The sequence below is a fragment of the Staurois parvus genome, unplaced genomic scaffold (assembly GCF_062004578.1).
Source record: "Staurois parvus isolate SC_StPar_1 unplaced genomic scaffold, SC_StPar_1.0 ptg000020l, whole genome shotgun sequence".
Lineage (NCBI taxonomy): Eukaryota > Metazoa > Chordata > Amphibia > Anura > Ranidae > Staurois > Staurois parvus.
This window is the reverse complement of record NW_028317816.1, coordinates 4,358,248-4,385,741: the sequence shown is the minus strand read 5'-3', so window position 1 is coordinate 4,385,741 and position 27,494 is coordinate 4,358,248. Positions and strand designations below refer to the sequence as shown.

Sequence of the window (27,494 nt, the reverse complement as noted above, 5' to 3'; positions counted from 1 at the left end):
TAACCTCAACTGACCATGTGTGATTGTTAAAAGACTTCACATTTTACTATTCTCTACAGATACATGTCTCTTTAACAATATTTAAAGCATCAATTCACTATCTGGAAACATCATGGCTCAACCTTCACCTGCTCCTATTTTCTAAAATCATTTCTGAACTGTAGCAAAGTTATCCTCTCAAATCTACAGTTTGAATAGATGAAACAAAGTAGCAGTTCAGAGCTAAAAAGACAGACATGCGAATGGTTGGTATATGTGGAAATATAAAGGAGTAGGCAAGCAGGGATCAGACAAAGGCAACTTGGTGTAAACAATGGAAAATAGGAACGTAGCTGATAGTAAGCAGGCCGAGCCAAACACAGCAGAAAGTACGCAGACAAAAAAGACACAGCGAAAGGGTCAGTTGTAGTCTGGCCTTCTCTCTTCAATATGGTTATCAGAATGGCACAGTTCTTGCTATAGAAATATATCAAGATAACCCTTGCAATCCAACTATAAAAAAAATATGAACTCAGCTTTTGAAAGACTAAATTCTAGAAAGGAGTTGGACATCCATAGTGATATGTCTGTAAGTTATTCTTACAATGTTGGCATGCATTGTATGCAAGAATTATTTCAAATTATTAATGATTCAAAAACTATACCATTTGAAAATCTTCTACTTTGTGCCTAATACATGATGTTCCCCATAACATATTCATTTCATTGAAATTCAATTTGCCAAAATCAGATGTAATAATTTGCATTCCTCCACAAAAGCCAATCATTTAATAATTAATGGAACAATGATGTTCATAGTGTATACACCTTAGCAAGGGTGGACTGAGAACTCATGGGGCAATAAGGGATCATGGGGCCCCTGTGTCCTCACCCACACCCAAAAAAGCCTATGAAAAAGCCAATGAAAGGTACCAGGGGCATCTCATGGGGCCCCCTACTGACCCCGAGCCCTCGGGCAGTGCCTGAGTGCTCAAATGGTCAGTCCGCCCCTGCACCTTAGTGATCTTGCTTGGTATAAGCTACTATTTTAGAACACAACAAAAATAGATTAGGTCCTCTATCAAATGCTTGACACACCTCTATATTAGTTGCCTGTTTCTATTGCTTCATTTTAACGATCAGGATGTCATTTTTATTTTTTTATTTTTTTGGGGGGAGGGGGGGGATTCTAAAACACTCTCTAGCATTTACCATTCTAAATCTTACATTGTAGACTGGTACTTGTTTGATAAGTATGACTTTGAGACTATCAGCACATGTATATCTTAAGTATTGATCATTCATCGCAAAATGCATGATGGGTGTTTTATTAATACATATTTCATTAAAAAAGAAATATACTTTGACCGAATTTCATATCTACTATTGGGTATGTTTATTACCTTTGGATCACATGACTTTTTGTTAACTCTTCCCATATCATCTAAACCTTCAATTTTCCTTGAGTTGAACTAGAACTGGGCTTTCCTGGCCCTTCCCAAGGATCAACAGTAACTATGACTATCCATCCCACCAGTGTGGAAGACAGATATATTCTCCACAAGAATTGCTTTTAGATTGCGCACTTACTTGATTTAAAGTGGTTGTAAAGGCTCAAGGTTTTTTACCTTCATGCATTCTATTCATGAAGGTAAAAAAACCTTCTGCGTGCAGCAGTACCCCCAGCCTCCTCAATACATACCTGAGCCCCATCAAGATCCAATAATATGCATGACAGCCTCGGCTGTCCCGGGTCTCTGCCTCCTCTCTCTCTCACTGCTGTCAATCGCAGCCATTCATCCAATGAGGAAAGAGAGGTGGCGGGGCCAAGTCATGTCTCTTTGTGAGAATGGCCACATGGAGCAGCGGGTGCCCAAAGCAAGCTGCTTGCTGTGGGAGGCACCTGACAGAAAGGAGGAGCCAGGAGAGCCTGTGGGGGACCTGAGAAGAAGAGAATCCAGGTTGCTCTGTGCAAAACCACTGCACACAGCAGGTAAGTATAGACATGTTTGTTATTTTGCAAAAAAAAAAAAGGAGCGTTTATCTATTTAGTCATTTAATAATTTGTTTCCTAAAACTGACAATTGATATAACTCCAAATGCTCAATAATACTACACTGAAAGGGCTCTCCCACACTCCCTCTTTAAGCTTTGACAATAAGTCCTCATGCACACTGGATGTTTTTACAGCGGCTGTTTTTGGCATTTTTTCTACAGCCAGTAAACTCCCCAGCATGTTATCCTATCTGTCCATGCACATATAGACTGAAATCAGCGTTTTTTGGCAGGGACGTTTTCTGGCTTGAAAAAAAACCCAGGACTAGTGGGCTTCTAGAGGAGTTTTTTAGCTGTAAAAACGCTCTAATGTTGAAAAATGTGGCAAAATGTAGTAAAACGTGGCAAACTGGTGTTTATGGAAGGTTTTATTTTAGCAAAAAATTGGTGGGGGTGTGTGAAAAAAAAACCCGCTAAAAAACACAAACGCAAAAAAAGCAGCAAAACGCCGCTAAATGCTAACGCAAAAGAACACTGAAAAACTGAAAGTTTTCATTAAAATGACTTTGCTCAGGCAAGAATCACAAATGTCATACTACAAACAAATATTTACAATTCATATTTGAAACAACAATTTAATTCTCCAAAATTTGAAAGGTCTTTCCACATTACAGTAAAGAAGCATCAAACAATGCCATATTTCTCTTTGTAAGTGTATCCAAAGGTAATACTTAAAGCGAAGTTCCAGTCAGTTTTGTGTTTATTGAAAGTCAGCAGCTACAAAAACTGTAGCTGCTGACTTTTAATAAACACACATTCACCTATACCAGGGTCTAGTGATGTGTTCACCCATGCCATCCCTTCTCTGCTTCTTCTCTCCTCTGCACCAGCATCACAACTGTGGACATCAGGCTGTGACAGCTTGTGGCTATACAGCCCACTGCGCATGCACGAGTCGCTCTGAGCATTCTGATTAGTTTGGCAGTCTTCTGGGACCTGTAAAAGTTCTCAAAAGGCTGTGGGAGGAAGAAGGGGGCCAAACTTCCATCTCACTTTGCCGTGGTGAACTGAGCAGGAAGTGGGAGAGGGTATCTGTCAAAACCAGGTACCCGCTCCCCCCTCCCATCCCAAAAGGTGCCAAATGGAGGAGGGGAGGGGGGGGAGCGGGTGTCTGGTTTTGACAGATACCCTCTCCCACTTCCTGCTCAGTTCGCCACGGCAAAGTGAGATGGAAGTTTGGCCCCCTTCTTCCTTCCACAGTCTTTTGAGAACTTTTACAGGTCCCAGAAGACTGCAAAACCAATGGAGGAGGGGAGGAGTCAAACAAGCGGAATCCGCATTAAACATACAATGACATTAGTCAATGTAGTATCCTTTTACCATCGTGTTCAAGCAACCCAAGAAAACATTATGAAACTTCCAAATTGCATCCAACCCCTCTAAATATTTGTTTCAGCAGTTTGCAAATGACATGTCATCAGCACTCATCAGTGAGATATGTTCCATAGGAATAGCTTGTGAAAAAGAAAAGAGTTATCAATATATACACCCTCTAGCATTTTCCTTTGTTAATTATACATTGCTTTAACCCTTTTTCTGATACTGTAAGGCACTGATGTAAGGCATACAACATCTGTATTCCCCCTTCCGCTGTATGGTCTCTTCAGGGACCATGAACCTAAAGCAAAGAAATTCACACCACTCTGAGTCAGTCCACACAACATTGTCACTCACATTCACTGGGGGCCAGCTAAGGTGTCCTTTTATCAAGCAGTGGTAAATGACCGCTGCTCAGTTCTCCGGCATTCTCGGAGAACACAGTTCTCCTGTGAATGCATTTTATGAAGCGGTGTAGATCAGTTCTCTCGTCGGCATGTATTAGCTCTAGAACTGGAAAACGCTGATTTTATTATAATCTGGCAAGATTACAGTAAGAGATCAGTCAAACACCGTTTACTAAGCAGAGATAAATTATCGCTGCTTAGTTTGCTGTTCCTCCGATTCTCCAGCTTGGGCTGGAGAATCTGGAGGGAGAACACATATCGTCAGTGAAGGGCTGACATCACTCCTTCATATACTGGCCATCTGTGTGCTGAGATGATCATCGGAGAACATGTTCTTCATTGATCATCTCTGTTTCCTAAACCACAAATGATCGGAGATCAGCAACGATCCTCAGGATCGCCGCTGATCTCTATTTCATAAAAGGACACCTAAGTTTGTAACTGACAGTATGAAGAAGCAAAATTTAAGACAGCTGCACTCCGGTAACCACCTTTATTTAATGAAAAAGCCCTCCTGTGCACACACATAAATTACACTCACACATACCATGCACATGTGCACTACAGCCATACTGTCAATGCACTTTACATGCGTTGGTGCACCAACGCACTAAGGACCCATTTATATCAGTTAGCACGCATTACATTGCGCAGTACTCTCTGGTATTGTGCTGGAATGTGGTGTGCAAAAGCACTGCAATGCATTGTCACAATACATCTCAGTGTTTGATTTTTTTTTTTTTTTTTTTACATTTATAAATTTGCATTCATACAGCTTTATGTGCAACAGAGTGTTGAGATGGATTTCTGCGCATTTTAACTTGCTGCATTGCAATAAAATGTATGCCTGCATCATTTTATTGCAATACACACCATTACAGCTCACACATGGCACTGTGACTGGATGTTGTCACAACGCATAGGTGTAAAGCCAACCTCCAGGTTGCTCATTTACAGTTTTGCGCACCTTCAATTTTCACAATTTTGCATAAAGATGCAAATTTAAAATGTACAGTTATTTGCTATTTACTAGCTCAATACAGCTTTAGCTTTTTAAATTTTAGTAGAAATTTAGTAGGAATTTTTAAAAATTATATTGTGTTTTTGAGCACTAATAATGATTTTAGTGTATTTTTATCAAAATATTGTTTTGATAAATATTTGCACAACTAAATGTGAAGCTCTACATACATTTGGAAACTATGTATTTTTTCTGGTTTAAATTTGATTACTACTAACTGGTGAGTACATGGTGTTTAGTCATATAGTTGCAACTGGAAAGTCCAGTAGATCTATTGTCCTGAAGGCATTATTTCTAAAGCCATGCTATATTTTCAAGAAAATGTTTCCCACTTTCTTATTTCACTATCTAACACATTCTAGAATAGATGTTTTTGATATTCTAGAAATTCAAATAGAAACCTGCAGATGCACCCAATATCATGGTCACAGACAATCTATCATTTGTTTTTATTCTTTTACTCTATGTGGCCGTAAATGGTTGCCATCATTGCAATGTGGTAGTAAATTATAGCACATCTAAAATTATTATGTTTAATATGATTATTCAAGAGTCAAGATTAAGAATTGTGGACAAAGAGCACTTCAGTAAACAAGCAAAGAGTACATGCAAAGGCATCAAGACAGAGAAAATGGTAAATAGAATAGCTATACTTACTGCTGACTAACTGACCAACACTCAAAGCTGAAGAAGAGGAAGATGAAGAAGAAGAAGAGGAAGCTTGACGCACTGGACTTTGAGACATTGATGCCTGATTGTGAGCCAGGTGCAAAAGGTTGGTCTGTGATGTTGCTGGACCCACCGATGTCTGTGCTGGTTGATGGAGCTATATGTTAGAATGTAAGAACATGAACATAAATAACTCCCGTAGTGTATAATTATCATGCTATTGCAGTAACATTGTTTCCTTTTCTTGTCTCTTACATCTTTTTGCTTCAAGTGGGTCTGTTGACATTAATTTACTATCTAATTAGAATAATGAAGTAACTGAATAACACTGAGGAAGATGAAGAGGAAGCTTTATGGACTGGATTGTTAGACATACATGCATTGATTGTAGCCAGTTGTAAAAGGTTAGCCATACTACTGCATCGTTTGACTCAATACAGATCTGTCTGGATTACATTTTAATAGCCAATTTAATTAATTTATATGAGTAAAGAGGGATACATTTGGATCATTTGATAAAATCCTTTATATTGCTTAAAGGTTTTTCTTTCATGTGAATCAGTTATTCAGAAACAATTGGGTTAGACCAGCCTTTTTTCTACCAGGGTGCCTAGGGGTACTTTGAGGTTTCTTCAGGGGTGTTTTGGCAAAATGACTAAAATTGCCCAAAAGTTGTATACAAACCAAAGGTGGATCAAGTCTGCCTTTTAGTTACACAAAGCCACAGGCTTTCATTGTGCACCATTACGACCTTCTAGACGCTGGCATCTGAACAACCAATGACATCACCAGTCGATAAGGAGGATATTGGTCGTTTGCACAGCATCCTTGCTTGTCCCTCCCCTGATCCTATCTACCAGCTCTGGGGTCATATTAGCTGAGTGGTGGAGAAAAACGTAGGGAGAAGAGAAACATTGAAATACTAGTCAGTACCAGCGTGCAAAAGTGTATTTGATTTGGAAGAATAAATCACCTCTAACGTTGGGTGTCCTACATAAGTAGATGCTGATGCATTATGTAAAATTATTAGAATAGTTTTTTACATTTTAGAATGAGGTGTCCCAAGACTGTCCATGATTTTAGAGGGTGCCTTGAGATTGTCCATAATTTTAAAGGGTGCCTTAACTGAAAAACACTTGGTTGGACTGCAGCCTTCAAGAGGAATTCAGCACTGGCAAACAAAAAAGCCATTAACTAGCCAGGTATAACCCCTCCCACTCCTATCATGCTTCAGTTTTTTCTAGTGTCCTAGGAGGATGAATGTATTTTCTCAATTGAGAAAAGTGTTGCCATTTTGCTAGTCATTTTCTTATTTTCAAATATTTTTTCTTCAAACAAGTCTTCCTCTACAAGCTGTTGAGCTGTTCTCTTTATGCAACTACCTAAATCTGCTTATTGTCAGCCTGTCTAAAATGTAATCTTCAAGCATAGGGCTTTACACGTGGAGCTTCTCATACCTCTATGTAGTGTGTTAGATAGCTGCAGAGCACTTTTCAGATCCAAATCCATGAAAAATTTATGTGTGATCCAATCTTTTAAGACTTTTGTATGCTATATGGGCTGAACATTAGAAGCTACGGTGTCTATAGGTACCATTAAGTATCTTTATTACACTCCTTTTTCTACTGGCTCCACAGAAAAGCTTAACAGGCTGGACAATTAAGTGCTGTGACACTAACTGATGCATACTTCACATTCTGTTCCTTTCTTTTTCAGCATTAGGAAGCTTCTTTCTCTGATTGCTTCTATTTACACAGTTCTACCTCAGTTGGTCCTTGCTGCTACTTACAGTGACCTGGTCACTCTAAGTTGTTGAACCTCACCTACTTTCAGTAGCTGGTTTGTGATACCTATGGTTTTACCTGGTGTTTTCAGTTTAATTGCCTCTTTTAAACAGTTCAGCATGTCAGAAACAAAGAGCAAGAAGAGCAATGCTTTTCCAGCTCATGATCTACTAATAATCCTGGGGTATGCTGCTGTGTCCCTCCTCAGGGACCTGACAGTGAAAGCCTGGAGCATAGTCTTCAGGTTGAGTCAATACAATTATTTGAGTTTTCTTTAGTTGCATAACGTGTAGCCCACTCCTTCTGCCTTATCCAGGGTGGAATTCCCTCCAGTTACAATTGATTTAATGGGCAAAATTGCAAATACATTTTCTGACCTGAAACACATAGGCTGTAAACATACTTCTACACCTTCTTCTCCAGTATATATGTCAGACTTAGCTGTAACTGTGGCAAGCTTCTGCCATTGAGGCTCTGTCAGATACAGAATCTCTCAAATCCAATAGCTCACATGCTTAAAGATACCAATTTAATTCCTATTGAGCCAACATGCATAACACTAAAATTAGAACATCACCTCAGCAGGGCATGTGTCTGGGCTGGAAGCTCTGTCCCGTAAAGAACTTAATTTGGTCATTCACTGCCTGGATGTAATTTGCGATCTAATAGTGCGTTTCTACAGAACTGGAGCATGATGGATGTGGGAGGGGTTATACCAGGAAATTGATCTTTGTCAGTGTCCAAATCCTCCTGAAGGTAGCAATATAACCAAATTGTCTCTGAATAACTCATTCCTTTGTCTCTTAATGAACTTTAAAGGTAAAAAAAATCCCCCCTTCACTTCACTTTTTAAAGCTGAACTCCTGAGAAACAATTGTACCAAATTGGGTCCCACTGCAAGGGTTAACTGTTCACTTTGCTTAGGGAATGATGAATGAGGTGACACTCCCTTTATTTCTTGCTCCCACTAGCTTCCTCCATGCTGTAAGCCTGGACCTCCAAAGACTTCTGCCCAACCATTTGCAGATCTTTGATGTCATCCTGTACAATGCACGACTAGCAGTCCTGCATTGTATTTGAGGTCACTGAGAATCTGCACACAACTTAGACAGTGGATAACAGCAGCATCCAAGGGAGCAAGGATAATGTGTGAAAATTTCCTTATTCATCATGCCCTAGGCAATGGTTCACTTTTTTTTTTTCCCCATATTTCAACTATAAATATAAATGTTTTACTTTGTATACTGGAAGCACTGCATTAAGTATTTATTCAAAAATGTACAAAAGCCAGAATTCATTAGACCTGACAGCTGACAAAAATAAAGTAACACACTCAAAAGGAGTAGGCTCCCTGAATATCTAGCCCATGGGTGCACAACATGTGGCCCTCAGCAAAACTACAAGTCCCATCCTGCCTCTGTCTTTGGAAATCATGCTTTTACCTGTTGGCCTTGCAAGGCCTCATTGGATATGTAGTTCTGCAACAGCTAACAGCTGGGGGGGGGGGGGGGGCACGGCTTGAGCACCCCTGATCTAGCCTTTAAAGTTAAATGCAAAACTTGCAAACAGAAGGTGCGATACCCTTGTAAGAATACATTTATGTTGTAGTAAAGTTGGAAAAAATTGGCAAAATTAACTTGATACACTTTTTCTCTGAATCACTGTATATGGTATTCTTTTCCTACCTGGTAATTTACTTTCAGAAATTGTATCAGAAAGATCAGCTTCTCCCTGTGCGTATTATACAATTAAAGTTGGCCAAAGGCAGATTCTTTTAGCAGTTATCAAGTGGTAAGTATTTCAGTGATTCTTCCCAAATGCTAAGTTTGACTCTTTTTCAATATTTATGCAAATTAAAGACTTGTTGACTTCACTCATGGACAGGATAGGACAGTTGCATGATCAATCAAATAGATTTGTTCACCATTTATAAAAGTCTTGCTAAGTGTGTTGAGCCTATGCAAATGTTACCTGCCTTGTATACTGTACAAATTAAAAGAAAAATCCTGATTGCAGTGTAGTGAATACAAATGTCAAACAAAGATAAAAAGTCAAAGAAGGAAAAGTACAATTTTACTTTTTAATTAATTCAACCATGAAGCTGCAGTCACTATTATTTCCATGAACACATGTTGTAAATGTTTTGGCATTTTTATATTAGGCTTTAGAAAGTGTACAAGCCTGCTTAAAGCCACAAGGTGGCTGCTATTACCTTTACGTTTTAGTATTAGGGCCTAGCTCTCTTTTACTTATTTGCTAAGTCCTCACAACTTCCACCATACTGAATAAGAATGCCTCAGTGGCCAGTAAGGGCACTTTCATTGTACAGGAGGATGGTGTTTAGCAGGGCTTTACCATGGTGGCAAGGTCTCAGGAATCAGCATCAGAGATGGCCAAATATGAAAAGCTACAGGGAACTGGGACCAGACTGTGTATGCTTTAAGTGAGATTTATTTACAGTGAAACATAACCCATACAAATGCCAGCAAACAGAAAACATAATTCTATAAGTTAACCATATCCCAATGACAAAAAATCTAACTACCAAACTAACAGAATAACAGGAACCCTAACTAACAAATGGTCTATATATAGTATATGCACAAAATGAGGAACACAGATCAACCAGGTAAACTGGAGATGCAGGAAACAGATGAGAAGGGGGAACCAGGACTGGGATTAGGAACAAGAGGAGCAGAAAAGAGGCAGTAGGGCACAGGATGCATGGCTGGAGCAATTTTGCCATCAGAATCAGAATAAATGGTATGCAGCCTCTGGCAGCAGAGCAAAACACTAGAGTGAAGGGGTAATTTACAGGCAGACCTACAGTAAATATCCTCCCAACAGCCAGCATCGGGTGGAGACTGATTACTGGAAAGTGCTGGCTGCTGGGAGACACCTGCTAGTCGACACCAGAACTATAACCTCCCACTCTGGGAAGCCCAGTGGCCCCTATAACAAAATAAAAATATATCAGAGAGGGGCAAAAAATAGTCTTTTTGTAAGTAAAGGTATTTGCAATCACTTTGTGGTGTTTGCTCCCAGAGAAGACTTTTTATTTTTAGCATATTAAAATAAAGTACAAGCTCAGGGTAAAGCTACAGCCAGCACTTTGATTAAGATATTACACATTAGAAATTGGAGCTGAAAAAATAGTTTTAAGGGATAAAGAAAGCTGCCCAAAGGTTCCTGAAGGCTTTTTAAATGTTTGTTGAAAGTGAAAATTGACAGTTACAAGTGACTGTTATAATGCCATACTGGTAGGGCCTACAACACAGTCAATGTGCTGTGTTCCTAAGCAAAGAGTACAACGAGTACATGTAATGTTATGTATGGATGCCTCTTGCACAAAAACAAAAAAACAAAACAAAATTTTTTGTAAGGACTGTATAGCTTAAAAAAAGAAAATATGACAGCATATATTTTGCAACACATTAAAAAGAAAAGTAATCAAAAGCCATATGGGGTAACATGTTAAAGTATATGTAAATCCAACATTTCATAGACCTGATACTGTATGTCTCTGTTGTACCATGTACTTGTATGAACTTGTATCATGTTCTCTTTTTATTGCTTCCTTTGTGAAATCCCTGGTGTTCCTGCCAGTACCTCTGCTTTCCTATCAAAAACTGACCACACTAGACATGACAGCACAGAGTGATCAGTTCTCTAGCTGTGCTGGGAATGCAATCTGCTCTTCTCCAGTGATCAAAACTTCTGTTTCTCCACCCTCACCTCTCTATTCAGCTGAGAACAGAGTGGTTGTGTGATCATTTATAAAAACAAGGGGAAAAAAGTATTTATACTGTTTTTATATCTATACACAAATGTTTTACCTTTCATTTCTATTTAAAACTATATGGGCTGTTTAACAAGGTGAAGGTTTACATATACTTTAAGAAGCAGTCTTTTGGCTAATATATATATTATGTATATATTTCTGATGCTACAAAGTGTTCTTTGCTGCCTAGAGGACACGCGTTTATAAAAATAATAGGCTCAGTATGCACAAACAACCTGTCAGGAACATGGTGCCCACTGTCAGGCTAAAATGTGCTGTCTGGCTAAAGCGGGCATAGGCATGTACATTTATATCAGTATAGAAGATGGACTGCACTGCAGCCTATTTAAACCTGAACTCTGCACTGGTTCTTGGCTGTATGGTCTTCAGCCTTTTTCCATTGACCAGTCTTGATTCTCATCCTTGGTCCTGTTATTACCTTGGCTTCCTCTCTAACCTTGCTCTTGGACTACCCTTGACTGCACATGTTTGCTGTCTGCCCAGGTGTGGGACCAGACTTCACCATCAACTGGACTTGGTGTTTCCACAGTGCATCACCAGTTGTGCCTGTACTCATTAGGTACCAAGCTCCCTAGTTCCTGACAAAGTGTCTATACCTTGGCACTTGTGCCTTTCCTTTGCCCGTGCAGTCTCTGTCTCAACATTCAGGGTTGCTTGAACTAAGCAAGAGACCACCCTCATCATCTCAGGCTCTGTATACAGGTACATGACACAACCAGAGAAGCTTACATTCTTCTTTATAGTGTTTTAAGTTTAATATGGATTACAATAATAACTACTGATTAAGAAATAAGGGGAAAGAAAATGTTAAAAGGTTAGTTGTTGCCTATAGTGACCAATAAGATTCTTAGTTACATTTTCAATGAATGAAAGATAAAAACTAATTGCTCACCTTTGGAAACAACTAAATGTTTCACACATCTTTTCCAATGATTTTTAAAAGAGCCCTAGTGTCTAATTTCTTTTAATTCTTTAGTACCAGTTTACTTTTATTGTTCCTCAAACAAAGAACATCAAAGATTAAGGCCAACCTGGTGTTTTTCATCTGGGTTCTGGATGCAAATGTGTGCACTTAACAGTACAGAACTTCTGCTTTTAAGTCATAAGTGTATTTTATTCACTTCAAATACCCCTTCATGAGCAGGGAATTTAAAAAAACATCATATTTTCTATACATACTGTATAATACAGTTTCCTTGTGCAGGATACAATGTACGACGTGAACACAGCCTAACTGGGCTAAGTGATCATTCTAGTCCTTCAGGAAATCCAAGCCTAACCACTGCCTGGCCATTTTTTTTATTCAGTGTGTCAAAAGAATGGTCACCATGACAACATCTCTTTGTTACACCCTTGGGTGGTAATCAGGGAGGTGAAACGTGCTGACAAGGGGCATACTGAGGGCCACCTGCTGCTATAGTCAAGGGGGAATTTCTCTAAATGAAACACTTGCCATTTACAGACTTTCAAAATGTTATGTTATGATAAAATAAAATATCACAAGATAAGTTGTATGTTTCTCAAGGAAGATATAATCGATAATACGAAAAACCATGAGAAACTTTTAACAGTGGAGTCTTTTCAGCACTGAATTTAGTTATGTGTCAAGAAGAAAAATAACAGAGATGTCAATGGAGGTATGACATAATCTTCTAATAGGTTTGTGAGAACAGCTGATGAAATACAATGAATAAATACATGAATGGCAGAATGTGAACAATGTCTTAACAAATTTTGCTTCTTCCTTCCTTAATATCTATTTTAAGAACAGAGAAAAATTAGAATAAGGGTCAGAGGTTAAAATTCTGAATTCATTGGACAATTCCTATTTAACATACATCTTTTACGAGAAAAGTATGGGAGTTGCTATTGCCATGTTCCTCCTGAAAATGATAGTTTCTTGGCTGTGACTGGCTTTAAAGTTTTTCATATTATATGTTGAGACCTAATATTGAGTCGTGCTTTGTTGTGGGTGTCAGAGCTCACTATATCTGTGTTCCAGGTCAGTGATTCAGAAAACTTTAAAGTCAAAGCATTAATATCATAGTCAGGTCACTAACATTCTCAAAGCAGAAGTAAGCAGTGGTGGCTTACTTAATTATCTTATGACAGCAACTCTGTGCTTATGAATTTCATAGATAAACACTAAAAAAGAATAAACTAGAAGGGATTAACTATAGTAACAACAGGAAATAAAATGTCTATGTCTAACAGCATGGGAGCCACAAATCAAACTGGCTGTATAATGGTTTATCAAGACAGCAATAGCAACAACAGCATTTAGCAAATAATTTAATATAATAATATTAATACATAATAAGTTCATGCACCTCTGTCAAACTGAAGAAAATGCAGTAGTTAGTAAGCTGCATTATCATGGTTTTTAAACAACATGGATTTCATTAGTAGGTTCGCCTTTAAATGGGAGGTTGGCATGCTGGGAGCCCTTTAAAGAAAAACTTCAGCCCTTCCATTTTTTTTTGTTTGGATATAGTGCAAAGATCATCTGGAATTTATTGCTGTTGGTGCCACAGTTAAGAAGGTTCATCTCACTTTCGGTCAAGGAAACGTGTGTCAGAATAACAAGTGCGAGAAATCACTTAAAAGGGAACAGAAAAATCTTAACAGGGACAAAGATAATATTTAAAAGAGTAAGTTTAATCTTCAAAAATTAAAAAAAAGGTTTTGACTGCGACTAAGCATACATTCTTTTAATTTTGGTATTATTCGTAACTATGCTATTAACTATGTTAACTCGTAACTATGCTATTTCCTTAACCAATAAACGCAAGAAATTACATCAGAAGGACTGATTTAATTTTTTTATAGAGAGAAATTATTAACATGCTAATACATGGACATCTTTGTCTCTGCAAGAATGTAGGTGTTCATGGTAACTTTTTTTTTCAAAGCTTAGGGGATTTCATTTGTGCAGGGAAACTTAGTTTTGAATTATAAATATGACCCTTTCTTAAGATTTATAAACATCTTTTTCACTAACCTTTCTGGGTGTCTCTAGAGTCTATAAATAAATATTAAAATAGGCTGCCAAGGACAGGACAGTATATTGTATGTGGTGTCACTAAAAGCTAGTAACATATATTTACTCTGGGCTAGATACTTCACATGTCCTGTCTGGGGCCATCTTGCTCAGTTGCCCAGAGTTATGAAGGATCAACAGACTAAGCCAAAAGCCAGCAAAGTTGGTTATTTAAATATTATTATGTAAATCTATTAAAATGGGTTGCTGAAGTTTGGTTAATGTGGGCATATTGGTGCAAAAGAGGCTTCTCCACCATTTATAATCAGTGCAGTTCATTCAGTCACTTCATCATGAAATATACAATCTCACTGCTGTGGCTAAAATACTAATCTGTCGATTATCTCTTGGCCAAGATACCTGTTCACAGAATTTTGCTCCCACCATAACCCAACGGATTTTGAAGGCCCAGACACCTTCTTGACCAGGTGTTGAAGAAGGTGAACAGGGACCATAACTTGTTGGATTCCATTTTGGAGTGTCGGTCCCAGTCGGGTGTTACCAGTGGGGAGTTGGCCCCCCTCTGAATGCAGGGATAGACTGTACACTTGTCAGTCGTACATGTATCATGTTTGTACTGCACAAGGAGAAGTTTTATTTCTGTTTTGCCTTCAAAGAGAGCATTAGCTCCAGAGTAAGAGTAAAAGAACGTGTGTGACACTGCATCATTTGGAAAGGCAGGTCGGTGCAAGATCAAAGGAAGTAACACTGGAGAAAAGGTACGGTTTTGTTAATTGAATGCCTGTGGCTGGAAGAGTGATCCAAAGAGAGACTTGGAGCTCAGGAAGCTGGAACAGTGTCATCCACCAATTGTTGAGGCTTGGAGCACAGTGAGATGAGACTGCACTAATCCAAACAAGCTCAGTGTGGTCAAATTTTTGACATTTCTACTGTGGAACTGGTATGTGCTATTTGACATCATGTATTACAGCAAGTGTGTTTAACAGAGACAAATCTAGGAAGAGGAGAACCAAGTTGAGACTGCTTCCAGAAAGTAAACTTTGGACTTGAGATATTTGTATACATGCAAGATTAGGTGGTGAGACCTGCTATTTTCTCCAGGAGGGAGAAAAGGAAATTCAGGAGCGCTGTCATTTTTGTGTCAATTATTGTAAATTTTGCCCAGAATGTGATGGGAGTTGGCAGCAGCTCTAACTAGGATTTAGCGTGTTTTACATTGTATACTAATGTTTCAAAGTACCTTTTTTTTAATTCTAGAAATGGGTCCAGGGATCATTGACAAGTGACCTTGGGTGAGGCTGTGATATCAAAACATGCACATGGTATTATATTTAGTAAAGGAAGCTCTCAAAAAGGGGTATGTAGGTGACAATTTCACTAGATATGCAAGTAGGTACTTTCTGTTTCCAAACACCTTCAGAAATGACTTGGGAAGAAAGGTTGGATATGGTTGAGCTCAGCTGGAGAACATTTGAACAGTGTTTTATATATCTACTGGGGCCTCTTGACTGCATAGACCATTTTTTTGAAAAAGGTGAACTTAACCTTTAAGCAAGTACATATGAACTTGTACATCTAAAGCTGGTCATACTCTGATCAAAAATTGTCTGGTCCAGCAGGGACAAGCCTAACTTTGATCAGTTGTAGGCAACAGAAGTAGATTGTTTAATGGACTTCTGTCAAAAGAACTTCTTGTAAAATTTTATGTCAATCAGTGGCTGCAGCCAATCAGCTGCAGCCATTATTTAGGGTATTCTGACAGTGGTGAGTGCCTCTGTCAGAATACGATGTCCTGAAGGGAGACGATTCCTCTTTCCACCACATTTATGTGAATGGAGGAATCTGTTAAACTGGCCATGAATGGATTGAATCTGAGCCAGTTCGGTAGGGACTGGCTGAGATTCATTTCATCTATGGGCAGGCTGGTTGCACCCAAATCGATCCCCCCACCAGCAGAACACAATAGCACTGTGGGAGAGATTCCTCCATCAACACTCCTGGAAAGAAAATTGCATAATTTATGGGTGGTTTTAGTTATGCTAGTAGGGTAAGGCCAGCTTAATTAAGTAGGAGGCACTACAATAACTGTCTCCTTTGGCCAACTTAATTAAGTGGGAGGCACTACAATAGCTGTCTCCTATTGTCTACTTAATGATTATTGGGAGAATTTTCTGCTGGCTAGAAATTCAGATGTCTGACATATAAACTTGTATAACACCCCTGTTTTCAAGACAAATGTCATATTTTTAACATTAAAATTAATAATGTGCTATTTGTGTTATAAATATAGCTGATGTTATAAAATATTTTTAAAAATATTTGATCATTTTCTTATAGAACATACAGGAATTTGATGTTCATGTATTTCACGCTGCTAACCACTCATCAGGAAATTATCTCCATCCAGGAGGATCTGCATATGCCATGACTTACAAACAGCTGTGAACATGAATGGCTAAAGATACCACTAATCCCTTTAGTAACCAATTTGCATGGAGCCTGTTCTAATGCTCTGCTATCAGAATGTCCAGCATACTGTTTTCTGGATTACCTGGTCTCTATAGAAATCAATAATGGCTTCAGTGACTTTTGTTATTTTCTATCTGTATGTGGTGAACACAGAGATCTTGGGCAGAGGCACTGAAGGCATTGCATAGGTGCACCATCTTATGAGGTTTGTTATTCTCAGCTTTCTCAGTAACATACAGGAAGGTTAAGTTTTTTTTTCAGCCCTAACAATTTAGGATTGGGGAGGTAACTCTTAGTTGCAGCACACTGTGGCACCCACTTTGAAAAATAGAGATTGGAAAAATTAATATATAGTACAAATGTCAATCAGGTGAACTTGTTTTAATGTACTGAAAAGCTGCAATGACATAACGTGATGTGATTTTTTTCTCAGCAACAAGCACCATTAATAGAAAGCCACATTACCTGTTGTCCAGGTTTGAGCGGTGACAGTGTTATACCTTGGGTATTAATCACTGGCAAAATCTGGTTCCCTATTACAGTGGCAATAATCTGTCCCTGGGCATTTGTCAGTAGTTGTGGTGTGATGGGCTGCACTTGAAGTCCCTGAGCTCCACCTCCTGCTTGATTAGATGATACTGGATTTGGCATAAGTGGAATTGTTCCAATGATCTGAAAGAGAAACAGACACTTATTGTTGTTGTTTATGAGCAAAATCACTTTTTTTTTATCCAAAAGAGAGAACACAATGATCTACATTCATTTGATCATACCTTGATGGCACAACTGATCTTGCTTAAAATACCAATACAAAGATTTAATATGATATGTGATATTAATGCACCTTGCACACTACCCTATAAAAGAAAAGTTGAAAGTCTTTTGCATACTACAATTAAAGAACAGCTTAAATCTTTTAAAAAATCAAAACATTATTTGGAATCTCAGATCTGCTTAACCACTTGCCTACCAGGCACTTATACCCCCTTCCTTACCAGGCCAATTTTCAGCTTTCAGCGCTGCCGCACTTTGATTGACAATTGCGCGGTCATGCAACAATGTACCCATATGAAATTTTGATCATTTTTTTTCTCACAAATAGAGCTTTCTTTTGGTGGTATTTAATCGCCACTGGGCACTTTACTTTTTGCGCTATAAATTAAAAAAATTTGAAAAATTTGAAAAAAAAAAAAAGTTTCTTTGTTTCTATTATAAAATTTTTCAAACAGGTATTTTTTCTCCTTCACTGATGTGCGTTGATGAGGCAGCACTGATGGGCACTGATAGGCGGCACTGATGGGCACTGATAGACAGCACTAAAGGGCACTGATAGGCAGTACTAATGAGGTGGCACGGATAGGCGGCACTGATAGGCAGCACTAATGAGGTGTCACGGATAGGCGGCACTAATATGCAGCACTGATAGGCGGCACTGATAGGTGACACTGATGATGGGTACTGATAGATGGCACTGACTGGCATCACTGCTGGGCACTGACTGGCAGCACTGACTGGCACAACTGCTGGGCACTGACTGGTGGCACTGACTGGCAGCACTGCTGGGCTGCACTGGTGGGTGGCACTGGTGGGCAGCACTGGTGGGTGGGCACAGGTGGGTGGCACTGGTGGGCACAGGTGGGTGGCACTGGTGGGCACAGGTGGGTGGGCACAGGTGGGTGGCACTGCTGGGCACAGGTAGGTGGCACTTCTGGGCACAGGTGTGTGACACTGCAGAGTGGCACAGGTGGGTGCACTGCTGGGCACAGGTGGGCGGAGCTAGTGGGCGCACTGCTGGGAACAGGTGGGCGGAACTTGTGGGTGGCACTGCTGGGCACCGATCATCAGGGCACTGATCATCAGTGGCCCTGATGATAGGTGCCGATCCTCGCTCTGACAACTGCCGGTTCTCGGCAGTACTTTCCTCACGATCTGACAGTGTGAGGAAAGTGCAGCCGAGAACTGGCACTTGCATTTCCCTGTGATCAGCGTGTCATTGGACACCGCTGATCACGGGGTAAAAGGCTGGTATGATCGGCCTTTTACCACATCTCGTGATCAGCTGTGTCCGTAGGACACAGCGATCACGGAGATCGCCGGGTGCGTGCCCCCTGGGGCGCGCAGGAGAGCGCGTTCTGGGGGGACGTCATATGACGTCCACCCAGAACTGGCCGGCCGCAGTGAAGCCGTCATTCGGCTATCTGCGGTCGGCAACTAGTTAAGATACCAAATATAACATTTAATACTTACCTTCAAGGGTCACAAAAATGTTTTTGTGTCATATGGCTATTTGATTAGATTGAAATACTACAAAGATAAATCTTTTAAGCTAATCTATTAAATGAGATGCAAGATCAGTGTTAGCCCTTTCCCATCTGCCATGGCCCTTTAACTGGGTCTTAAAGTGATTCTAAAGAATGTATTTTCTTTTAATAACAAACATGTTATACTTACCTGCTCTTTGCAGTGGTTTAGCACAAAGCAGCCCTGGTCCTCTTCTTTTTGGACCCCCACCAGCAATCCTGGCTCCCCACCTTCTGAATGCTTCCAATAGCAAGCCTCTTGCTATGAGGGCACCATGCTCCTGTGAATAGACATTGTCCATTCATACATAGAGTGTGGCTTGGACCTGCCCCCCACTCTCCCCTCATTGGTCACTGGCTGTGATTGACAGCTGTGGGAGCAAATGGCCCCTGCTGCTGTGTGAGCTGATGAGGAGAGAGAGCCACCACTCTCATGAACATTGCTGGATCGAGCTCAGGTAAGTATAAGGGGGGCTGGGGGGGAGCAGTGCCAAGAAGGTTTTTTACTTTTATAGGTAGAATGCATTATGGTAATAAAAAAACTTCTGCCTTTGGAAGCAGTTTAAGCTAGATTATGTGACTGCAGTGATTGGCTGTCACAGTGCTTATAGTAGTCACATGATGGGGAGCCCATCCCACCAGCACCTGATCAAAACTAGAGACCAGGAGCTGTTAGAGACAGTTTTGTCATTCTGCTGAGAGCATGAATTGAGCATACTATCAGGACAGAAATCTCATCTTCCATAAATGCATATGTGTAGTGCATGGGTGTTAAGGCCCACTCTCCTTGCTGCCGAATAAATGCATTTGATGGTTAGGAAGTGGTTGAAGAGCACACAGCAACAACATAGAAATGGTCACTCATTCTTAAATTCATGCTGGCTTTACTGAGCAGTCAGCAGCTGGGCGCCTTCTATTAAATTACCAACTGTAAAAAAACTGTAGGAAACCTTTCAAAATCTTTGCAGATTCACCTGGATTCACCTGAAATGAATGATATTAGGTAATGTAAAGAATTTAGGAAGTAGAGTGGTAAACAATATAGGGTATGTAAACCAGTCCTTCCTGAAGAATGTTTTACTGCATACAGTATATGAAAAGTTTCAGAGAGTCTGTAGTCTTTTAGATGCCAGGTAAGGGGTAGTACAGATTGTTTGGAATAACATTTCGTAAAGATTCATAGGAAGAAAAAGCAGTAACCTCTGCTGCTTTGTTAGCATTAACAGCAGATGGGCAAACGCAGGTTCTAATATTAACCAATAGGTTGCTAGATAACAAGCATAAACGTTAGGGAATGCTAGCTTGGTTGTATGTTGAGGCAATTGGAAAGCCTCCAAAGGAACACAAGGAGGGAATTCTAGTCATCAAAAGGAGATACAGATAATATTAGGTTGCTTGAAGATAATAACTAGGACCATTTTTATTTCTGTCTTTAATGTTGTTGGATTGTTACTTCATATCTGGTAAAATGTTGTCAGCAGGATATGATGTGAGGGTAAATCTTTCTGACAGAGCACCTGATAGCAATAAACACCTGCCAGGAGTAGAGATGAGCGAATCGAACCTGGCGAAGTGGAATTCGTTTCGAATATTAGGAAAAATTTGATTCGCGCCGAATCCGAATATTAGCAAACTTCGGATGCGCGAATCGAATTTTCCCCGATCGGCCGATTTTCATCCCTTCTACAGCCGGCAAAAAGTGTCCCTGCAGAGAGCTCCGCTATTTCTGACAGTTCTCTGACAGTTCCTTCACATTTACAGCAGTTGAAACATTGTATCTATTTGTTTCCATTTAGGATACAGATGTTTTTATTCGGAAACAAATAGATACAATGTTTCAACCGCTGTAAATGTGAAGGAACTGTCAGAGAACTGTCAGAAATAGCGGAGCTCTCTGCAGATACACTTTTTGCTGCACTGGAATTCTTCTTCATCCTCATCCTACTTCTTCTTCTTCTTCTTCTTCTTCTTCATCCTCATCCTACTTCTTCTTCTTCTTCTTCATCCTCATCCTACTTCTTCTTCTTCTTCATCCTCATCCTACTTCTTCTTCTTCTACTTCATCATCCTCATCCTACTTCTTCTTCTTCTTCTTCTTCATCCTCATCCTACTTCTTCTTCTTCATCCTCATCCTTCTTCTTCTTCTTCTTCTTCTTCTTCATCCTCATCCTACTTCTTCTTCTTCTTCATCATCCTCATCCTACTTCTTCTTCTTCATCCTCATCCTACTTCTTCTTCATCCTCATCCTACTTCTTCTTCTTCTTCTTCTTCATCCTCATCCTACTTCTTCTTCTTCTTCTTCATCCTCATCCTACTTCTTCTTCTTCTTCTTCATCCTCATCCTACTTCTTCTTCTCCTTCTTCTTCTTCTTCTTCTTCATCCTCATCCTACTTCTTCTTCTTCTTCTTCTTCTTCATCCTCATCCTACTTCTTCTTCTTCTTCTTCTTCATCCTCATCCTACTTCTTCTTCTTCATCCTCATCCTACTTCTTCTTCTTCTTCTTCATCCTCATCCTACTTCTTCTTCTTCTTCATCCTCATCCTACGTCTTCTTCTTCTTCTTCTTCATCCTCATCCTACTTCTTCTTCTTCTTCTTCTTCATCCTCATCCTACTTCTTCTTCTTCTTCATCCTACTTCTTCTTCTTCTTCTTCATCCTCATCCTACTTCTTCTTCTTCTTCTTCTTCTTCTTCATCCTCATCCTACTTCTTCTTCTTCTTCTTCTTCATCCTCATCCTTCTTCTTATTCTTATTCTTCTTCATCCTCATCCTACTTCTTCTTCTTCTTCTTCTTCTAATTCTTCATCCTCATCCTACTTCTTCTTCTTCTGCTTCTTCATCCTCATCCTACTTCTTCTTCTTCTTCTTCTTCTTCTTCATCCTCATCCTTCTTCTTCTTCTTCATCCTCATCCTACTTCTTCTTCTTCTTCATCCTCATCCTACTTCTTCTTCTTCTTCTTCTTCATCCTCATCCTACTTCTTCTTCTTCTTCTTCTTCTTCATCCTCATCCTACTTCTTCTTCTTCTTCTTCTTCTTCTTCTTCTTCTTCTTCTTCATCCTCATCCTACTTCTTCTTCTTCTTCTCCTTCATCCTCATCCTACTTCTTCTTCTTCTTCTTCATCATCCTCATCCTACTTCTTCTTCTTCTTCTTCTTCTTCATCCTCATCCTACTTCTTCTTCTTCTTCTTCTTCTTCATCCTCATCCTACTTCTTCTTCTTCTTCTTCTTCTTCATCCTCATCCTACTTCTTCTTCTTCTTCATCCTCATCCTACTTCTTCTTCTTCTTCATCCTCATCCTACTTCTTCTTCTTCTTCTTCATCCTCATCCTACTTCTTTTTCTTCTTCTTCTTCTTCATCCTCATCCTACTTCTTCTTCTTCTTCTTCTTCCTCATCCTACTTCTTCTTCTTCTTCTTCCTCATCCTACTTCTTCTTCTTCTTCTTCATCCTCATCCTACTTCTTCTTCTTCTTCTTCTTCATCCTCATCCTACTTCTTCTTCTTCATCCTCATCCTACTTCTTCTTCTTCTTCATCCTCATCCTACTTCCTCTTCTTCTTCTTCTTCATCCTCATCCTACTTCTTCTTCATCCTCATCCTACTTCTTCTTCTTCTTCTTCTTCATCCTCATCCTACTTCTTCTTCTTCTTCTTCATCCTACTACTTCTTCTTCTTCTTCTTCTTCTTCTTCTTCTTCTTCTTCATCCTCATCCTTCTTCTTCTTCTTCTGCTTCTTCTTCATCCTCATCCTACTTCTTCTTCTTCTTCTTCATCCTCATCCTACTTCTTCTTCTTCTTCTTCTTCTTCTTCTTCATCCTCATCCTACTTCTTCTTCTTCTTCTTCTTCATCCTCATCCTACTTCTTCTTCTTCTTCTTCTTCTTCTTCATCCTCATCCTACTTCTTCTTCTTCTTCATCCTCATCCTACTTCTTCTTCTTCTTCTTCTTCATCCTCATCCTACTTCTTCTTCTTCTTCTTCATCCTCATCCTACTTCTTCTTCTTCTTTTTCTTCTTCTTCTTCTTCCTCATCCTACTTCTTCTTCTTCTTCTTCCTCATCCTACTTCTTCTTCTTCTTCTTCATCCTCATCCTACTTCTTCTTCTTCATCCTCATCATCCTACTTCTTCTTCTTCTTCTTCTTCTTCATCATCATCCTACTTCTTCTTCTTCTTCTTCTTCTTCATCCTCATCCTACTTCTTCTTCTTCATCCTCATCCCACTTCTTCTTCTTCTTCTTCATCCTCATCCTACTTCTTCTTCTTCTTCTTCACCCTCATCCTACTTCTTCTTCTTCTTCATCCTCATCCTACTTCTTCTTCTTCTTCTTCATCCTACTTCTTCTTCTTCTTCTTCATCCTCATCCTACTTCTTCTTCTTCTTCTTCTTCTTCATCCTCATCCTACTTCTTCTCCTTCTTCTTCATCCTCATCCTACTTCTTCTTCTTCATCCTCATCCTTCTTCTTCTTCTTCATCCTCATCCTACTTCTTCTTCTTCTTCATCCTCATCCTACTTCTTCTTCTTCTTCTTCATCCTCATCCTACTTCTTCTTCTTCTTCTTCTTCATCCTCATCCTCATCCTACTTCTTCTTCTTCTTCTTCTTCATCCTCATCCTACTTCTTCTTCTTCTTCTTCTTCTTCTTCCTCATCCTACTTCTTCTTCTTCTTCTTCCTCATCCTACTTCTTCTTCTTCTTCTTCATCCTCATCCTACTTCTTCTTCTTCTTCATCCTCATCCTACTTCTTCTTCTTCTTCATCCTCACCCTACTTCTTCTTCTTCTTCATCCTCATCCTACTTCTTCTTCTTCATCCTCATCCTACTTCTTCTTCATCCTCATCCTACTTCTTCTTCTTCTTCATCCTCATCCTACTTCTTCTTTTTCTTCTGCTTCTTCTTCATCCTCATCCTCATCTTCTTCTTCTTCTTGCCATGGGCCCCTGTACCGCCTCCTCATGCTGCTGCCAGGTCCAGAGTGTCTCATGGGTCCCTGTACGGCCTCCCATTGCTGCTGTCTCCATCGCCACACTCTGCCATGTGCCACTTTCAGGTCTCCTCACACTGCTGGTGGGTTCCATTTTGTCATAGGGTGCTGTATGGCCTCCCATTGCTGCTGCCTCCACCGCCACACTGTGGCTCCACACTCTGGTTTTGGCCCCGTGACTGCCCAAATGAGTGAAGTGTGCGGTGATTCTAAGATCGACGGAACTCATCTGCATGTCATACTGACTGACAGTATTATTTCTCTTCCCCAGCAGACTCCAAGGGCATTTAAATTAAAGGTACAGTGTTCTGCACTAATATAAAGGCTCTCTGAAGCCTAGAAACCCTTTTTTAAAGTTAAATTCGCAGCGAATAAATTCGCATCAAATCGAATTTATTCCACAAATTCGGCGAATCAGCCGAATCGAATTTTTGAATAATTCGCTCATCTCTAGCCAGGAGTTCTAATCCTTTCCAAAGCTAAGTTAAATCTTTTACATGGACATACACTTTAAAAATACTAAATGTCTGCAATTCAGGCAAAATATGCATTAATATAGTAAGGTAAACACTTCCTAAAAGCTAGCAATCAGGAAAAAGCTATTTCAAAGACCCAGAAGTATGCTGTATAAAACTTCCTAGGAAGTCATTAATACTTGTATACAGGCACATATCATACTTCTATCAGAACTGGGAACATTATAATAATTTTGCTGTTGGTTTCTGTTATATACTTTTATGTATCTATACTGAACTGTAGATGACAATGCCAAGTGATAAATCAGAGCAGAGGATTCACTTAATATCCTGGCCTAACAAGTCATTGTGATGCTATACCTTGTGAGAACCTCTATGTGTTATGTTATAATCAAGCTTTCCAACCATGGCACAGAAGGACATGTGGACTGCATCACCAGTGCCAAGCACACTTTCTTAGAGCTCGCACTGCATATGACTGCTATGATGCCATCATGTCATGCTATGCCCATCTGTCCAATCTCTGCCAATATTAGGCTGGCTAATTTATGCTTAATTCCTGCAGAGAGTAGAGTGCACCTAAGCCACACTCTGCACTAACTGACTGCGCACATTGTGCACAGTTCCAATATCATATTTGAGTTGCAGCCATGTCTTTCATTTGTGACTGCAGCTCAACGGAGATCCATTCCATGCATTCTAGCATTACGTTCACTCTCAGGAGGAGGCAGGTCCAGGGAATTTCTAGCACTGGGCAACTAGGGCACTTGCTTCCAGTGAAGACCACCCACCATGTTTACTTGCACACTGCTGCCACCAGGTGAGAGAGGCAGAATAGTGAGTCATTGAGCTGTGCACATTTTAAAAAATCCCATGCCCACCTAGTAAAGCCATGCCGGCTCCTGTAAGGCCCCTTGTTGTAGTGAAGGAAGATTGTGCAAAGCTTCGGAAAAGTTAGGTGCAGAAGTCAGAGTGGTGGATAGGGGAGGGGGATGCTAGGTGCAAAGGTGAGAGCTAGGTAGGAGGTCTGGGTACAGAAGTGGATGCTATGGATGAAGAGTGACTGAGTACAGAGATCTTCACTGTGCATGTTGGGGGGTGCAGAGTTGAGAGCTGTGCATAGGGGGTCGGGTGAAGAGGTGAGAGCTATGGATGGTGGGTTCAGAAGTGAGATGCGAAAGAGAAGGCAGAGATGAGCTGTGGAGAGGGATGACGAGGTGAAGTGTAGATGGTGCTCATAGGGGTTCACAGAAATGAGCTGCGGATGGGGGTGCAGAAGTGAGCTGTGGAGTGTGGGCATAGTAGTAAACAATGGAAGAGAGTTGCAAAGGTAAACAAACAATGGTGGCTACTTCTGGTGGTGTTGCTTGAGGATGAGGGGATTTCTGCTTCAGGAAGGAGAATTTACAAAGTTTTATGGTCAAGAGTACGTATGAATTGCACAGCATAAAGGATGCGGGGCTTTGTAACACATCTTACGTTAAGTAGTCCTGACCACCCTACTCTTGTTTTTCTTTGTTGTATATTATATGCATCGCATATGTTACATATCATTGGTTTATATAGTGACCTACTCTAGAACATGTATGAAGATGAAGGATCTGTGCCTTTTTCTGATCTGCATACAGTATTTCCTCTTGGTCAGTGTCTCAAAAAGTATAGAAGCAGTAAACTTGACATAACTGGCAGTCAGCTAAGAATATTCATAAAGTCAACAATGGCAATCTCATTGCATGTTTATCTTAAATATTATTTGTTTATTAATTTGACTTTCTCACTTAGACAAGTAGACTTGCCCTCTGAAACTCATCAGTTGCACCCCTTGACACAATGCATACGTTTTTGAAAGCTTACATTTTCATTATGTATGTATGCTTATGTCATTATTTTTAGGAATGCCTACCCAGTTACTCAAGCCTCACCATGCATAACCTGACTGATTTATCCAATGTATTTTATAGTAAAATGTCTTATGAGAGAATTTATATGAAGCTGTGCATGGCTGCCTGACATTTTTCTATTTGTTTTCATCAGAAAATTATTTTCTGGAATAGAGATACAGTTTTCAATATCCTGTTTTCAGTTCAAAATGCTCCATGGTTTGACAAACTAGGATTTCTCATCATATTCCTATACACAAGAATTATGCTGATTTTGTCTCTTCAGTTGCGGAAATTATTTTACAATACTTCAGTACAGCATTGCAAATCATTTTAGTATAGTCGGAGCTGTACAGAGACATTATTAGGATAAATCTTTATTACATATTAAACCACTTCACTCCATGAATGTAACCTTATACAAGATCACTACAATTTACCTAACTATGGTGTCCGTTTATGACACAGAGAATAGCTGCGATTCAACAGATCTCAGCTATTCTCTGGTCATTCACAGTTTATGACACTCAGGAGATCATGTCAGCCCTTCACTGGAGATCTGTGTTCTCCCTCCAGATTCTCCAGCCCAGAGCTGGAGAATCGGAGGGACCAAAAACTAAGCAGAGATAATTTACCTCTGTTTAGTAAACTGATATTTTACTGTAATCTCGCGAGATTATAGTAAAATCAGCCGTTTTCCAGAGTTTGTAGACCATTCTCCAGCGTTTGGAGACCGTTCTCCCTTCGTTCGGAGAACTGCTTCATAAACTGCATTCACAGGAGAACTGTGTTCTCCGAGAATGCCGGAGAACTGAGCAGCGATCTATTACCGCTGGTTCATAAACGGACACCTTTAACTTTAGTTTTATAGCTAGGTGCCACACGGGACTCAACCCTTGTCCTTTAAAAATACTAGCAAAAATATGTGGTTCTAAAAAACACATACAAGCACACAAAACTAAATTCAGTTTTGCTTTCCAAGAACAATCTTGTACAATTATCATTATTATAAGTCTATTCAGTATAGCCCCATGTGTAAAAATAGTAGGTCAATGTAGAATGTTGTTGTCTTGTGTCCTGAAAGCTACTCACGTGAACACAACTGTGCACCTCAACTACAGCTCATCAACTGCCATAGTGGATGCAGGATGTCATCTGACATGTTTTCCCAAGAAAATGAATCGCCACTTTGCATTCATCAATGTATTGAAAGTCTATTCCTGCTAAGCCCTGAACTTGTACCTGCAAAGCCTTGCAGCTTTCTGCCCACCATATCACACATGCTGAGAAAGTATATGAACTCTCATTCTTTCCCTGCTCAAACTACCCAGTTTATTCCA

The 27,494-nt window shown here is 39.8% G+C and overlaps 1 protein-coding gene across 2 annotated transcripts in view; it reads right to left on the bottom strand.

Moving 5' to 3' along the window:
- Positions 1-27,494, bottom strand: part of POU6F2 (POU class 6 homeobox 2) — a 584,773-nt gene that overhangs the window by 19,291 nt on the left and 537,988 nt on the right. For both annotated transcript variants that reach the window (XM_089687113.1, XM_089687120.1), the window contains 2 exons: positions 16,970-17,176; positions 5,437-5,605 (listed from right to left, as the gene is read on the bottom strand). In XM_089687113.1, coding sequence (XP_089543239.1) covers positions 5,437-5,605; positions 16,970-17,176 — 376 coding nt within the window. The remainder of the gene's footprint in view (positions 1-5,436; positions 5,606-16,969; positions 17,177-27,494) is intronic.